Source organism: Perna viridis, chromosome 7, assembly GCF_037379345.1.
Source record: "Perna viridis isolate PV_CMFRI_1.1 ecotype Kerala chromosome 7, ASM3737934v1, whole genome shotgun sequence".
In the NCBI taxonomy this organism is placed as follows: domain Eukaryota; kingdom Metazoa; phylum Mollusca; class Bivalvia; order Mytilida; family Mytilidae; genus Perna; species Perna viridis.
In genome coordinates, this window is record NC_142451.1 from 8,885,656 (window position 1) to 8,901,224 (window position 15,569).

At 34.7% G+C, this 15,569-nt stretch overlaps 1 protein-coding gene across 7 annotated transcripts in view; it reads left to right on the top strand.

Moving 5' to 3' along the window:
* LOC148611208 (uncharacterized) overlaps window positions 1-14,473 on the top strand; it is a 32,485-nt gene extending 18,012 nt beyond the window's left edge. For 2 of the 7 annotated variants that reach the window (XR_015924087.1, XR_015924085.1), the window contains 3 exons: window positions 2,274-2,387; window positions 8,308-8,416; window positions 14,248-14,362. Coding sequence is in view for 3 of the 7 variants with exons in the window: in XM_088591499.1 (XP_088447625.1) it covers window positions 8,308-8,416; window positions 14,248-14,386 (248 nt within the window). In the remaining 4 variants the exon portion in view is untranslated. Of the gene's footprint in view, window positions 1-2,273; window positions 2,388-8,307; window positions 8,417-14,247 lie in introns of all 7 variants that reach the window. The other 5 variants (XM_088591499.1, XM_088591500.1, XR_015924084.1 and 2 more) reach the window with 4 other exon arrangements.
* The last annotated feature ends 1,096 nt before the right edge of the window (window positions 14,474-15,569 follow it).

A 15,569-nucleotide genomic window follows, 5' to 3' on the forward strand; every position in this document is an offset into this window, starting at 1 on the left:
ATAAACATATGGCAAAATATCATTATTTTAGTCATAATTATTTCCAAGTAAATCACAATGTGTATGATTTAGATTAAAATTTTCAGCATTACGTATACATAGAAAACTTCAAGTGTAGTTATTGTTAATTTTTTCAGTGATCAGTTTGACACAATAATACATCTTTCACGGTGTTTTGAACGTTTATGTTTCTTCAGGCCATCGGCAATTTATTTTCTCCACATTCGTTGTAGTCATATGACGGCGTTTTGGAGTACTTTCTTTGATGCCTAATGTTCGCACTAGGCCATACTGTACTATAAAGACACATTACACATTTGTACGTCTTCTTTATGTATATCTTTATCTTCATCAGATGTTACTCCTGCGATTTCCATTCTATTAAATAAAGGATACATCAATAAAACTTAAACTCAACTTCTATTTTTGTAGACATGCAAATTGTATCTTTTAGAAGATAGCTGTATCGTGTTTTCAAGATTTTTCGGCATCAACTGGATGTCAGTTGTCACATTCAAATTTGAGTCTATTGGCAACGCGTTATATGTCCAATATGATGGCAGCAAAACCTTAAAACACAAATACAGTTATTAATTCTAATTCAACGTGTATCAAATGTTTAGTATAATTAATATATGGAATGAAATTATTGGTATTTTTGTATTTCAATATTTAATGTAGTATTATGCTTTCACTCCTTAATGTCATAATTCACATTGTTATTTTGTAAAATCCATTCAGTTTATTAGTATAAGCAATAAATAATCATATGCATGTAATCTTTCGTACTGGTGACTTTTTCTATGAAAAGATATTCATTTGTCCGTATAAATATTGTCTCTCAAAGACGCAAATATAGTCGGAAACACAAAGTAAAACTGTCGCTAATTAACAGCCACCTACATATAAATAAGATAACATTTAAAGTTGATATGTCTAATTTTGTTTGCTTTTTGTGCTTTGTAAATGAACAATATTTCCAAATGTTGTTTAATCGTGTAGTAAATGATACTAAACTTATAAGTATTCCATATTTCTGATCTCAAACGACCTTGACGTCTCTTCCCACTGGTACTTCAATGGTTTGAAAATACATAATTTTTGCACATTTCTTGTATTTACTATGCTTCATCGAGCACACTCGATTCCTAGCAGTACATTTATACTGCTTCATCGAGCACACTCGATTCCTAGCAGTACATTTACTATGCTTCATCGAGCACACTCGATTCCTAGCAGTACATTTATACATTGCGTATACTAGTAGTCTGTTGGACATGTAAATAAAAGCGTTTTATGTCTCAATCTGTATTTGTCCACCTTTGCTGTCTGCTAAAATTATTGTTAAAAAATAGGCTAAGTAATTAAATCAGACAAAAACCAATTTACGACATTACAGATTGTATAGATTGATTATGGTTATTGTGTGCACTTATTTTCTTGTTCTTGCTCTTTTTGATTACCGTTGGAAGTGCTAGATACCTTGATTCTTCTTCCATTCTCATTATTAAAAACGTACTCTCTCCATTTCAATGATTACAGTACATATACAATACATGTATATTGCCGGAAAAATTCAAATTTTTTGACGAGCTTCAGATCGAAGGAGTTCCTCGAACTAATCTGACTGTTTCGAAGCGAGTACAAATAACTATATTGTTATTTTCGGCAATGTTCATGTATTGTTTTTTTTCCCTGCAACCACATGTTCTGATTAAAACATGCGAAATTTGTCCAAAATAGTTTATTTTTGTCAGCAATCTTTAGAGCGCGGCGGTTCACGAAATTACCTTTAACTTTGTTATTTGTTTCATGTTTTTGACGTTGCTCATAACTGAAAAGGTAACCAGGAGGAGATAAACAGTGGAGGGATAAAGCTTTAAGTTACTTGACACTACTTGTATACTAGAAAGCTTAATTGCAGGATAAAAGGTATTTACATTACAAACGACCATAAGCAATCATACCAAGCATTATTTATTGACTCCAGCTAACCATACGTTTATCTCCGGCTTTACTGGTCCATACTATCAGTTTAAGTTTTAGTTCGGGATATATACAATACATGTATATACAAATTTATTTGTCGAGCTTTGGAAACAGTCAGATCGCGAAGGTTCTCCGAGCTTATCTGACTGTTTCAAAGCGAGTAAAAATAATTGTATATTTTTTGGCAATGTTCATGTATTGTTTTTATCCCGCAATCACATTTTCTAAATAAAACATGCAAAATTTGTTCAATATATTCAAAATACTTAGTCTTATTTTTTCAGCAATTATTAGAGCGCGGTGATCAGCGAGGGCACTTGTTATCTGATTCCTGTTTTAACTTTGCTCATAACTGAAAAGGTAACCAGGAGACGATATTATGCAGTGGAGGAGTAAAGGTTTGCGTTATTCGACACCCTTTATTTGTAGAAAGCTTAGCTTCAGGATAAAACCATGTACTTGTCTTTACTTGTATTGTTCTATTTTTGAATGCTGTTATGTCCTCTGGCAATTTATGAAATAGGCTTAGTGCGTGTGTGGTTACTCGGAAGGACATCCGGTTGATAACCCCCTTAAAAGTACATCCATCGCGAAAGAGATCTGGCGGATGAATATTAAAATGTATCAAATTGATTTTTCGTATAAATACATTGCCCGTTTGACAGTATACGATTGAAATTATTTTACATGATTGATTGTTTAAGAAGAATTCATATACATATATAGAAGTTTGAACTATATTTCATTAATGCTAAGGATTCCACGTGATTGGCTACGTTTAAAAAAAATAGGTTGTCAAGATTACACGTTGAGGAATAAAATAAAAACGAAATGAAACGAAAGAAGAAAAAAAAGTAAACAACTTTAATTTAAAATTTTGAATCATCAGTATTTTATGGATGTATAGTAGTTCTAGTAGTGGTGAAAGCGCTGATCCAGGTGTAAATAATTAATTGTTTTGGGAATACAGAAAGAACAAATTACAACCAGCAGGTTATAAAGGTTTTTAAATACCAATAAATATCTCATGACTTCCGAGGTTCAGCGCTACCGGCGCTTTGATTTTGATTATACTCCGATCGAAATTATGATCCTTTATGTAAAATTACGCTTTATATTTTATAAAAAAATTAAATTATTGTTTTCCACCGAACACTATTACTCTTCATTATCTAACCCATACGATGAGGACATAACTTTTTGTATGATTAAACTGGTCTGTATTTGGCTGGTGAGTTAACTGCTAGTAGTCCTTTGTTCGGTATTTGTGTAACGTATAGCTAGTTTCTTTATTTATGTTTTAACGGGATTCAGACCTTTTTTATGAACTGATTTAAAAAAAAAAGAATTAATTGTTTCATATTTTTTCCGCAGTGGCCTGTTTTAAAAAGGAGATAATTGTGATCACGCCAAAGTACTTAAACTCAAGTCCTGTCCCAAGTCAGGAATTTCTGGCCTCTATGTCTTATTCCCTTTTCTCATTTTCAGTTTACTTTTTCTTGCTGGAGTATATAAAGGCAACTATTTCGCTGCTCCTGTGTATAATGTTAATGTTATTAGTACCAGCTGCAGCCTACCCAGTGGTGCTTGAGTGGTTTCATTGTCGTTCATTGAAAACCCCAGGGGTGACCTTGAGCTGACATTATTCATCACGGTTGGGTTGTTGTTTCTTTGATATATTCACCATAATTAACTCTCCTTACATGTTTATGGTGTTTCTCTTAAAATTGCAAAACATGCAACATTCTTATAACCGACTCTTACTTCTCCAGTTCCCTTACAAACAAAACTTTCCATACAAGAAGTCACGAAGTTGCAAATCAACAAACTTATCATATGGATTATAATGCAACTTATGTGAATGTCGAAAAAACACAAGAATGATAAAACAAAAGAATGTGCGGTCATCGGTCGGGAATTAACCATAAAATTCCCGACAGTTTATCAACATTTTAATGAAAGTTCGTATTTTAGAAAAAAATTACCATCCTACGAACAGTCCCGTTCTAACTAAAAACTATCGTACGGAAAGAGAGGGGTACTGGATACGCAGACTGGGTACTGTAATACCTTACGGATGCAATGACAACATCGAAAGTATAGGAAACCTCTCAAGCCAATATAACAATAGCATAAGTGTGATGAATTTATTCGACAAAAATCCAAGACGGGAAAGGAGTCGGCCATCGCCACTATATGTCACCTAAATTACATGATGTCTCCATAGATGGTCTCCTTCATTACATACAAAAACCTCTTGGACTTCATCACATTAGAACCAAACTTTATTCTATACCCCTTACTCTTCTACACTCTCTTTACAAAACAAGTCTTGACACTCCTGTTTCTCACCCCACCTCATCATTATACAGACTAGTTGCCATCATTTTGGATATTGGTTTCCACAGACTCTTTAAACCAGTTTGTGTGAAAGACGAAGAAAAACGATCATTTCTTCCACTACCGTTTGTCAACAAAGGTATAGATGCAATTACTTTTGCTAACATCCTCCGTCACAAAAACGTTACCAACAAAATTCCCCCATATTTCAAAGACAAAGCCATACCAATTATTTCATATTCCTACACTTCACCCATTGCATCAAAAATTTTCAATTATAAAAGGCTATTGCAGAACCTCGAAATTGAGAACTTCCAGGCTAAACCACCTGACTGTTCTTGCAAAAACTCTCCATTCAAATATGGTCCTTGTGGTCACGTCGTCATGTCGGGAGATTTAACCATCATCGAAAACGAATGTCTGCTTAATATCCTTTCTAAAGGTCCCAAATACCGTGAACCACGCTCCATAAATTGGAATTATAACTTTTAAGTACTTATGGATGCAGTGGAGGACTATGTCAGAAAATGGATAAAACGAGAACAAGAAGACTTGGTTTTCTGTCAGAGTGGTTAAAGGCCGTGAGGTCTTCTATTTTGAAACGAATGAAAGTTTTAAGTAGGTCAATGGGTGCAAAGACTACATCAGCTTTCAAAGACCCCAATGTGGCAAAAAAATTGTCTGCTATACATGACAAGTATGTTGTCGTACCAGCAGACAAAACGCAAAACAACATTGTTTTTGTCTGCAAAGCGTTTTTACATCCAATGTTTATTATCAGAGGTAGACGTAGAAAATAATAGCAGTGATAAAACCTATACTGCTACCACACTTTCCAAAGACAAGATTGTGGAAAACCATAAATATGTGCTATTCTCTTTTGGTCTCTACCAAGGACGATGATTGTGATTTACCGTCTATGTACTGAAATCCACAAGAATCCATACAAACAACGTTTCATAGCTGGATCTGCAAAATGTACCACCAAATCTCTTTCAAAACTCTTAACTTCTGTACTCACAACTGGCAAAGAAGGTCTGCAGTCCTACCACAATACTTGTTACTCCCGTAGTGGTATTAATTCAATGTGAATCCTGAAAAATTCGAAAGATCTTTTTGAGACAACCAGTTCAAGACTATTATCTAAACATAATAGCGTTAAAACCTATGATTTTTCAACACTGTATACTTCTATTCCCCATACTTAGTTAAAATCAAGACTTAAAACATCATACATCGTTGTTTTTCAAAAAAACAAAATGGTACACCTAGATGCAAATATATAGTTCTTGGTAGAGATTCCTCATACTTTGTAGGAAATATTTCCAAATTATCTTCCAAATATACAGAGGAAGATGTTTACAAAATGCTGAAATTTTTAATCGACAACTTATTTGTCCAGTGTGGTGGACGTGTTTTTTAACAAACGGTCGGCATTCCAATGGGAACAAATTGTGCTCCTTTACCTGCTGACCCATTCCTTCACTCTTATGAGGCTGACTTTATAGCTGATCTGATCAGAAAGGATCGTTTGGCTAGATCCTTTAATCTCAGTTTCCGCTATATGTATTATCTTTAAACAATCCTAATTTCGGGATTTGATACATCGCATCTACCCCAAAGAACTTGAGATAAAGGATACTACAGACACTGTGAAGTCAGCCTCATATCTTGACCTACAATCAGAAATCGATGGTAAAGGAAAACTATTGACCAAACTTTACGACAAACGTGATGACTTTCCATTCAGAATTGTCAACTTTCCTTTCATCTGTGGCAACATTCCTTTGGCACCTGCATATCGAGTGTTCATATCACAACTCATACATCAGAGGTTGCAGAAACTACGCAGACTTTTTCTATCGCGCTAGAACTCTAACAAATAGGCTTTTGGAACAGGGTTATATTGCTAGAAGATTGAAGTCATCACTACAGAAGTTTTATGGTCGTCATCATGAACTCGTGGATCGTTATGGTGTATCCATCAGCACCATGAAAACTGATTTATTCAACTGGTCATAGTGTTTCTTTCCTCGTTTGTCTACCCCGGACTTGACTTTTTATGAGCAACTCGGCGGGTGTTTCTAGAAAAGCAGAGGACGCTTACCCTACCGGTGCACCTGGTCCATGCTCCCAGTTTTTAGTGGAGTCCGAGTTGCTCATTTGCTTTTGTTACTTTGTATGTATGATTTAGTTACTTTATGTTCTTTGTTGTGCATGTCTGTTTTCCATGTCTGGTGTTAGTCCCTGGATTACATTTTTTTTGATTACCGCTATAACCTTGGTTCCCTTTCTCTTGATTTCTCTTTCTATACTATTACCCTCATATTCTTATTTTTTTGGGGGTATTAAAACCAATGATGAGATTAAACATCAAATAAATACTTTTTCAGTACCCAGAGTGTGGAAAAAAGTATGTGTCTTAATGTGTTTTCTCATTTTTGCAATGTATACAGTCTTTTTCATTATATGAATGCATGTAGCAGAACACAAAGAATCACGATCAAATGAACCATTCTCAGTGTTGGCATTTGTTGTTAGGTTAGTACCTGTATTTGTCTAACAGTTACCAAAATCTAATTTTTTATGCTATCTATTCTTATTTTTTTTTTCATAAAACTATTCAAAGTTTAATATTTTTCTTCGAAAATGATCTTGAAAATATGTGCGAGTTAATAAGTGGCATTATCATTTTTTACAGCGAAAAGGTGAACAAAACGAAGCAGCGACAGTTTTGAATTACTTAAAATCATTTTTTGACAGAAATTGTTATTTGCCGGCAAAGTTAGATTTAGTAAAAGTTGTTTGTAATATTATGCGAATGTTGGGTCTGCAAAAAGTAGTTTTATTCGTTTATGGAAATACGAAATCACAAAACAGTTGATTACGAGTCATACAAGTGAATTCCAAATATAAATAAAAAGTCTTAAGCCGTCTTATTTGTGTAACTTTATATTTTGTAGTTTATTTGGACTTGAATATTTGTTATTTATCAGTTCAGGCGTCGACGTAATAGACCTTGGTGCCTCCAATTTATAGTGACGGAACGTCAGCTACATCCTACATGTATAGATCTGCTGTCAAAACATGAATGTCTCAAAATCTTTATGTTGAAAATGACGTAAGCTTGTAGGATGTGAATATTTGAACTTTTAATATATCGTGTGTTCTAGAAAGTCTCGCCATTTGTCGTTATTCGAGCAATCGGCAAACCTCGGCTACTCTTCAAGCAAGCCGAGGATTTTTCGAGAGGTTGGTCGAAACATCAGCGATATGACAACATATAACGATGCATGATCAACAAAAATTCATTTGAGAACAAAAATTAATCTCCGTCCCTTATAGGCATGGTCTAAAATCATATTAAGGACGGAGCTTTAGCGACGAGCTATTTATGTAGATGCTCTAAAACACGAATTGATTAACATCATTCTTTGAAAATGACGTATTAAGGAAATGGCGTATGCAGGTTGGAAGTGGCTGTTTGAAATTTTAACGTAGACAATCAGCGTATTTTATAGGAAGTCAAAAATTTACTTGTTGGTCGGAATTTCAGCGGAACAATAACATAGCATCAACAAGTCAAATGTTATTTGAAAACACATAGCACCAGCCCGTCCCTCATACCATTTTATTGATACAAATACATTGTTTTCAAACTATAGGTAAAGCCAATACTGAAATTCTTCCTACCCATGAATGATTCATGGCTATTTTTGCAGGAATTTGGTATCTATTTGAATGCAGTATTTTAATGATCTAGCTTCGTGCTGGCAATATCATTTTATGCCAACAACAATCAATTACTAACAGCATGATGCTTTGAATGAATAGCCTACAGTCAGACGGTTACCTCTAATTAGTTCTGAAGTGTTAGTTACGATTCCATTAATATAAGATAGTTCACCTCAAGAGGTTTTGATGTAAAGATAAATAACAATTTTCTGACAGTTTACAGTGTAAACAAACTTATTCCAGGGTTTTCGAGTGTAATTAAGATTCCTGGAATTGAAATGTCAGCCTTGTTATTGTCGTATCGGTTACGGCAGTTGAGAAAGAAGGATTTGGAAGAACAAGACAGACAAAGGTAAATCTATTACATGTCATCTTCATCGACGTGGATTGTTAGTTGCATACATTTGTTTTATTGCACGCATTTGAAGCCAATTGGCACTAAAATATGTTTCATTTTCATACGTCTCTTGGTACTGTGGTACGTCCACCCGTCCGTTCACACGTAGTACGATAAGTGGAAAGCGTTTGGTGCATTTTAATATGTTGAAGTAAATAATTGGTTGATAAAGAATTAAACGTTCTTCCATTTAATGTTAATTTATGATTTTTCATTTCCGTTTTTAAAAATAGATACCAAATTTCTGTAAAAATATTACTGTATCTATTTCACCTATAATGTTCTATTGGAGGCACCATTCTCTCTTACGTATCTTACTATATTCATATTACTACACAATAAAACTGTACACAAAGAAAGCCGCTGTTTTCGACGCAGTCGATAGTTTCGCTTTTTACCCTTTGACCTTTAAGACGCTCTTCCATGGAAACGCAAGTCACCTGATCGCAATTTTGTTTCCCGATTGGCCGATTACTGATAACTTGATGATTTATTCCATTTCGTCCATGGGTGGACATAGGGCGACTACTGTAATCGTTTCTGTAACCATTTGTATCCACTAGTGGGGGGTTGGCCCTCTAGCTTCAGCTTTATTTTAATGTGGTGGTCAGCAAGTCCCTCACATGCTTTTGTATCAGAGTCAGCTCTCCTAGATAGGTTCCCTACCATGGGTGACGACTCCTTTCTGGCCGGGTTTTACATCAGAGTTTCCTCTCCTAGACAGGTTCCCTTTCAAAGGTTTGATCCCAGTCTGACCATCGTTTTCTGTCTGGGTTGTCTCCCGTAGCCTTTGACTCAAAGGTCCATCACAAGGCAGCGATCTATTTAACCCATAGGTGGGGCAAGGTTGGTGAGAGCCAGGGCGTGTTCCACGCGCCGGTGGGCCTGCACTCTACACCTCTAGGGTCCTTGTTACTCCGAGATCCCCTTTATGTTAGCCTTGAGTACTAGACCCAAGTTACCGTGTGTTACCTCGGGGAGGCAAATTGAAGGAGTCTTGGTAGTGTAGAGGCTATGTACTGGCAGAGGAAGGCTTCTGCTTACGCTGCTCCCCTTTTCGTCTACACGTAGACTAGCCAGCGTCAGTAGCGATCTAGAGACGTTCGATCACTACTGCACTAGACGCATATCACTACCCTGTGGTTATTAAGCCACCAACACACTAATTACTTAGTGGCGTTCGAAAAAAAACTGTATCGAAAATTGTAATTGCGTGCCATGTGGTTTATTCTGAAAGGTAGAAAATTGTAAGTAAAAATAACAAAATTTTACTGCGTCGGCTATCTTTTTTTTAAGATAGTTCTTGTTTGGTATAACCTGATTATGATTGTTTTGTAATTTTATTAAAAAACATAAACTGCTCTTTGAATCCCCATTACCTGCGTGATATTACTAATAACTAAAACTAAATTCAAATTTGCTAGTCAAAAAATATTGACAAAACTGAAGCATCAACAATGGAAATTTTCGACTGCGTCAAAGTCAGAGTGAATAGTTCAATAACAGGATAGTAAAATGTTTCTAGAAATCTCTTAAAAGTTGAATAAGTAATTCAAAATTGCTTCCGCAAAACAAACGGCATACTACCTATATTACACTATGGCCTGTAAAAGATACTGTAAAAATGGTAATTTGGGTAAAGAGGAATTAAAGCTGACAGAAAGGAAGCAGATAGCTAGATGTGTATCAAAATCACAACCGTTATTATAACTGGTCTGCACTTTTAGCTTGATGAAAAATAAGAATTTTCGACGTTCACTTTCGTTCTATTGATTCGTACAACTGCTGTGCCATGTAAGGTTTATTGCCCTTTATATTATAAAACTTCAAACGGAGTGTGGGTTGCTTATTTACTTTTGTTTCTGTGTGAGTGCTATTTCGGTTATGTGCGTGACTTTTTCGTTATACGTAGATTATGCTCTTTATTATTACCATTCGAATCATGGTTCTTTTTATTCTCTTTAGACAGACAAATGGGGAAAATGAAAACAAAAACTTGTTGTCTATTTTACTTTTCTTGTTTGTATGAGTCAGATAAATCACCACAACTAATTTGTTTCTTCATTATGTACATAATATATTTTTTCAAATGAGACATAAAAATCCGTTTTCATGTTTACTTAAAAGCAGTGGCATGAAATCAACGTATTGCTAAATGCATGAAGCTAGATCACTGAAAAACTGTAGTTAGTAAAATAGATCCTCATTCCGCAAATATAGCCATGATGATAGCAGGATTACCAACCTGATCAACTCTGGGCAATAGTCAAATGGAATATTCAAAACGGAAACATGAAAGCCCAAATAACAAATAGCAATATTAAGGCAAACAAAAAAACGAGCAAAAATAAAACAACCGCCAATGGTCCTGACTTCAGTTAAGGGGTTTCTGATGAAATGGTGGGTAAAATCAGGTTTTATATCATCGTCCCGCTTCCATTACGGTTAATTGGCTGCGGTATATTGGAATAACAGCAGGTAGCACAAAATTGCTTTATCATTGTATCCGCTTCACAAAAATGTATAAATTGGAGGCACCCAACTCTATTACGATTCTACAAATAAATCGCTGTGTCTCCCTCTGTCTGTCTGTCTGCCTGTCTGTCATTTAAGCAATTAAGGATCTCCAAAAGACAAAATCCGGCACGCACATATATACAAATGCACTCACTATTTTAGTTATCATCTAGAACGCTTGTATAAAATGCATTATCATATAATAGATAGCAGTCTTTTATTAAATGATCCCAGTGTAATAAATTTCGATAATTTACAGTGTGCAATAAATTCAGTAATTTTACTCTCGGACTTTCTCCCGCCAAAACGGCACAACTTTGATATCAATCCGCCAATCACAAAATTTAAAATTCATGTAGGAAATATCGATAAATTATGGAAAAAATCTATGTAATAAATAGGATAATCAATTGGTTTATCATGAATAACCAAAATATGATCACTCGTGTCAAGAACGCTTGAGGATTTAAATCGTGCGCGGAACAACTTCCACGCACTCGTTAAATTCAGCATAGGTGTTCTTCGGTACTCGTGATTATATCTTAGTTATTCACTCTTTCCAATTAATTATCCTATTACACTTCTCAATTTTTTTCTTCTTTTCACCCGAAATATATGAAAATATGGTTTTGAATTACATTCTTAAATGTTATTTTAGATTTTTTTTTTTTAAAATGTGCTTTGTCAAGGGAAATGCATATTGCATGGCAAAATGTATTCAAACTTCTTCCTTGACATCGTATTAATGTCACTGATACAAACATTTCATAAACAGAAAAATATTTTGATTTTTCTATGTATTTATGGGTCTGGGTCATATTCTCCCTACACAAAAAACAACTTTTTTTTTTCATTTTAAATGTGTTCCACTATAAAACAAAGATCGGGAGGACCTCCACAAGATGTAAAAAGCACAGGAGTACAAATTTTTTCCTTGCCACTGCATTTGAAATTTCCCAAAATTTAAGTGTATGAATTTTAGAAAATAAGGAAATGCATTACGGAGTATTAAGTGTGGAAAAGTAGTCAAGGGATCCAAAATTCCAGCGGAAATTATGAGAATATACGATTGATTGAAATCACACACAATATGAAATAACCAAAATAATACGTACAAAGAATCAAAGTAAATGAGCAACTCGGACCCTGCTAAAAACTGGTAACATGGACAGGAGCATCGGTAGGTTAAGCGTCTTCTGATTTTTAGAAACTCCCACCAAGCTCACTAAATGTAAAGTCCGGGGTAGATGAAAGAATAAAGTTGAACAAATCGGTTCTCTGGTGCAGATGTATACACCGTAACGATTCATGAGTTCACCTTGACGACCACAAAACTTTTGCAGTGATGACTTTAATATTTAAGCAACATAACCCCTTTCTAGAAGCCTAATTATTAGAAGTCTTGCACAATACAAAATGTCCGCGTAGCTACTGCAAGTTCTGGCAAATCATACGAATTGTGATTAGAGAAGTTTCCAATACATTAAGAAGTATGTGATAACTTTCCAGAATGTTTAAGCTTATGATGCACGAAAAAGTGTATATATCAACTGACATTCTCATGGGTTTATGTGAGCGTCCCAGACGTTGACTTCAGGAGAAACTTAAGCAGTTTTCCTTATGTTAAATGACAAAATATAAAGTACACAAATTCATTAATTTTATGTATTCACATTTGCGTGAGCAAATTATGGACAACGCGGCCCATAGACAAGTCGTCACAAACCCAGTATAACGAAACCAAAACTTCGATAAATCTATCGAACAGGTCTCTCTGGCTTACACCTTCGAACTCATACATGTTACGCCTGCATCATATGTTATGCCATATTGCAGTGAAACACTTTTGGTGATCTCTGAAAGTATTTACAAATTTTGTATTTAGGTTATACGCTGGTGCATATGTTGCGTTTTAGCATTTGCTTTCTTTTCCTATACAATTCGAATCAAGATATTATTAAACAACGATTACGTTATTACTCTAAGAACAAATATGTGACATAATCTAGCACAATGCATCACGAGTTCTCCAAAATTCATAGAATAAATTCTAGAGGCATGTTTTGTCGTGAGATAAATTATTTAACAATGACATACCAAATTTTACCTACATTTTAAGCTATGTTTACAGATTTACTATTTTATGATTTGAAACTTCAATAAACAACAAACTGCTCTTTAATTCCCAACATTTATATGATATTACTTATAACATACTTAATTCATTTTTGATGGCTTATTAAAAAAATTCTAGAAGTCTCAGGAATAAGTTGAGTAACTCAATATTGTCGCTGAAGAAATAAACTTTCTGGTTCGAATCACCAAGATGATGAAAGGATTTAGAAATGCAATTACTGATTACTAAGATAACTGATTACTAGGAGATTATATAAAATTATCATATGGGAAATGGGGAAATAAAACTGAAAATAAGTAAGATAACAGCCGTTACTGTGATTATACTTTAGTCTTAGCTTGATATTTATATTGTATGAGAAAAAAATGGCCACTTTCACTCTCGTTCTTTTTTTTTTGTGTTAGAGGCCATAAAACTGCTGTGCAATTTGAGGTATACTGTCATCAATATAACTCAATGGAAATTCCTCTTAACATACTAATATAAGACAATAAGAAGGAAAGCTTGATGTTAATATTAACTTTAAACTATTCGATTAAAAAAATACGAGCCATTTTTTAAGGATGCGGTACACTGCAAAATTATCATGTTAACTAAATATATCCCCGCTTGAAATTGGATTTGTTTGTTATGATCATGCTGTCCGTCCAACCGCTCTTCCGTTCAGTCGCTCGCTCAACAGTTAGTAAGTCCATCCGTCCTATCGGCAACTCATTTTTACTGTTGAATCAAATTCGATTCACAAATTTTTCATTAGGTGATGTTATTGTGCACCTCCTATTTTGATTTCTACCTAAATGACATTTGAAGTTTTCTGATGATTAGTATGGTCATTCGTCGAATAATACAATATTTTATCCTAAACGTCTCAGAAACCGCTGAATGGAATTCATTGAAACTTGCACACATCAGCGTTTCACTTCCCATATTCTCTTTCTATAATGTTTCCGTGGAGGGACCGGGGTACCAGATGGTGAACTTTTTTTTTTTATTTTTCTCATGTTTTAACTATGATTAGATTGAATATAAAACAACGGTGTGATGTCCTTTTCTATTGCCAGTTTTAACTTTTCTATGTTTTTTTCTTTATTTTTGTTAAACTATTCTCAAATTAACCAAATTTATTTTACAGCAGGATATCAATGAACTCGTTGCAAGAACATGTCTCATCAGCGTCACACCACGTAACATCAGATGGAGCAACCCCCTCTGGTGGCTGTACAAAGAAAGTGACGACCACAACAAAACAATTTAAAGTAACAGTGAAGTGATAAACATTTTTTAACGTTTTTGTTAGAATATTTCGTTTTATGAAGTATTTGTATATTTGGATATAAATACAATTTCTGAATATTTAATGAGTAAAAAGTAACACTTACTAATACATTGCCTGTTCAGTAGCTGCATTTAAACATAAACTATATATAGGTTAGATAATTGCGATATTACCTCGACAGTGATAGTAACTCGAAGGAGGTTATTGGTCTAGACATTAATAATGCATAACATCAATCTTTCAGCGTTCGAATGTTTTGTCCTATGGGGTTAAGTGAGTTTTGATCTTCTTCATTTAATTTTTCTACTGTGAACGAATTTCCACTACTTCCATATTAACTTTGTTATATTAAATTATATTGCAAAGTTGTGAATCCCACATGGAGTAAATGGTGGGACCTCTTTGCGATTCTGCCTTTAATAGAGTAATCAAGGGAACCAAGGTTATAGCGGTAATCAAAAGAATGTAATCCAGGGACTAACACCAGACATAGAAAACAGATATACACAACAAAGAACATAAAGTAACTAAAATCATACATACAAAGTAACAAAAGCAAATGAGCAACTCGGACTCCACTAAAAACTGGGAGCATGGACCAGGTGCACCGGTAGGGTAAGCGTCCTCTGCTTTTCTAGAAACACTCGCCGAGTTGCTCATAAAACTTCAAGTCCGGGGTAGACAAACGAGGAAAGAAAAACTATAACCCGTTGAATAAATCAGTTTTCATGGTGCAGATGGATACACCATAACGATCCACGAGTTCATGATGACGACCATAAAACTTCTGTAGTGATGACTTCAATCTTGTAGCAACATAACCCTGTTTCAGAGTGTATTGTAGAGCTACATTATTGTAGATTGACGCTTTATAAGACATAACAAAGGATTCGGTGCAGAATCTTGAAATGTCATTTTCTCAATAATAGTTACCTTTTTGCTAAACTTTGCTTATCGTACTTATAGATGACATATTATCGTTAAACAATCCTCGTTTTGGGAATTTGATACATCGCCTCTACCCCAAAGAACTTCAGAAAAAGGATATTACAGACACAGCTCATGCCTCATATCTTGACACACACTTTGAGATTGATGGTAAAGGAAAATTATTGACCAAACTATACGACAAACACGATGACTTTTCATTCGGTATTGTCAACTTTCCTTTCGTTTGT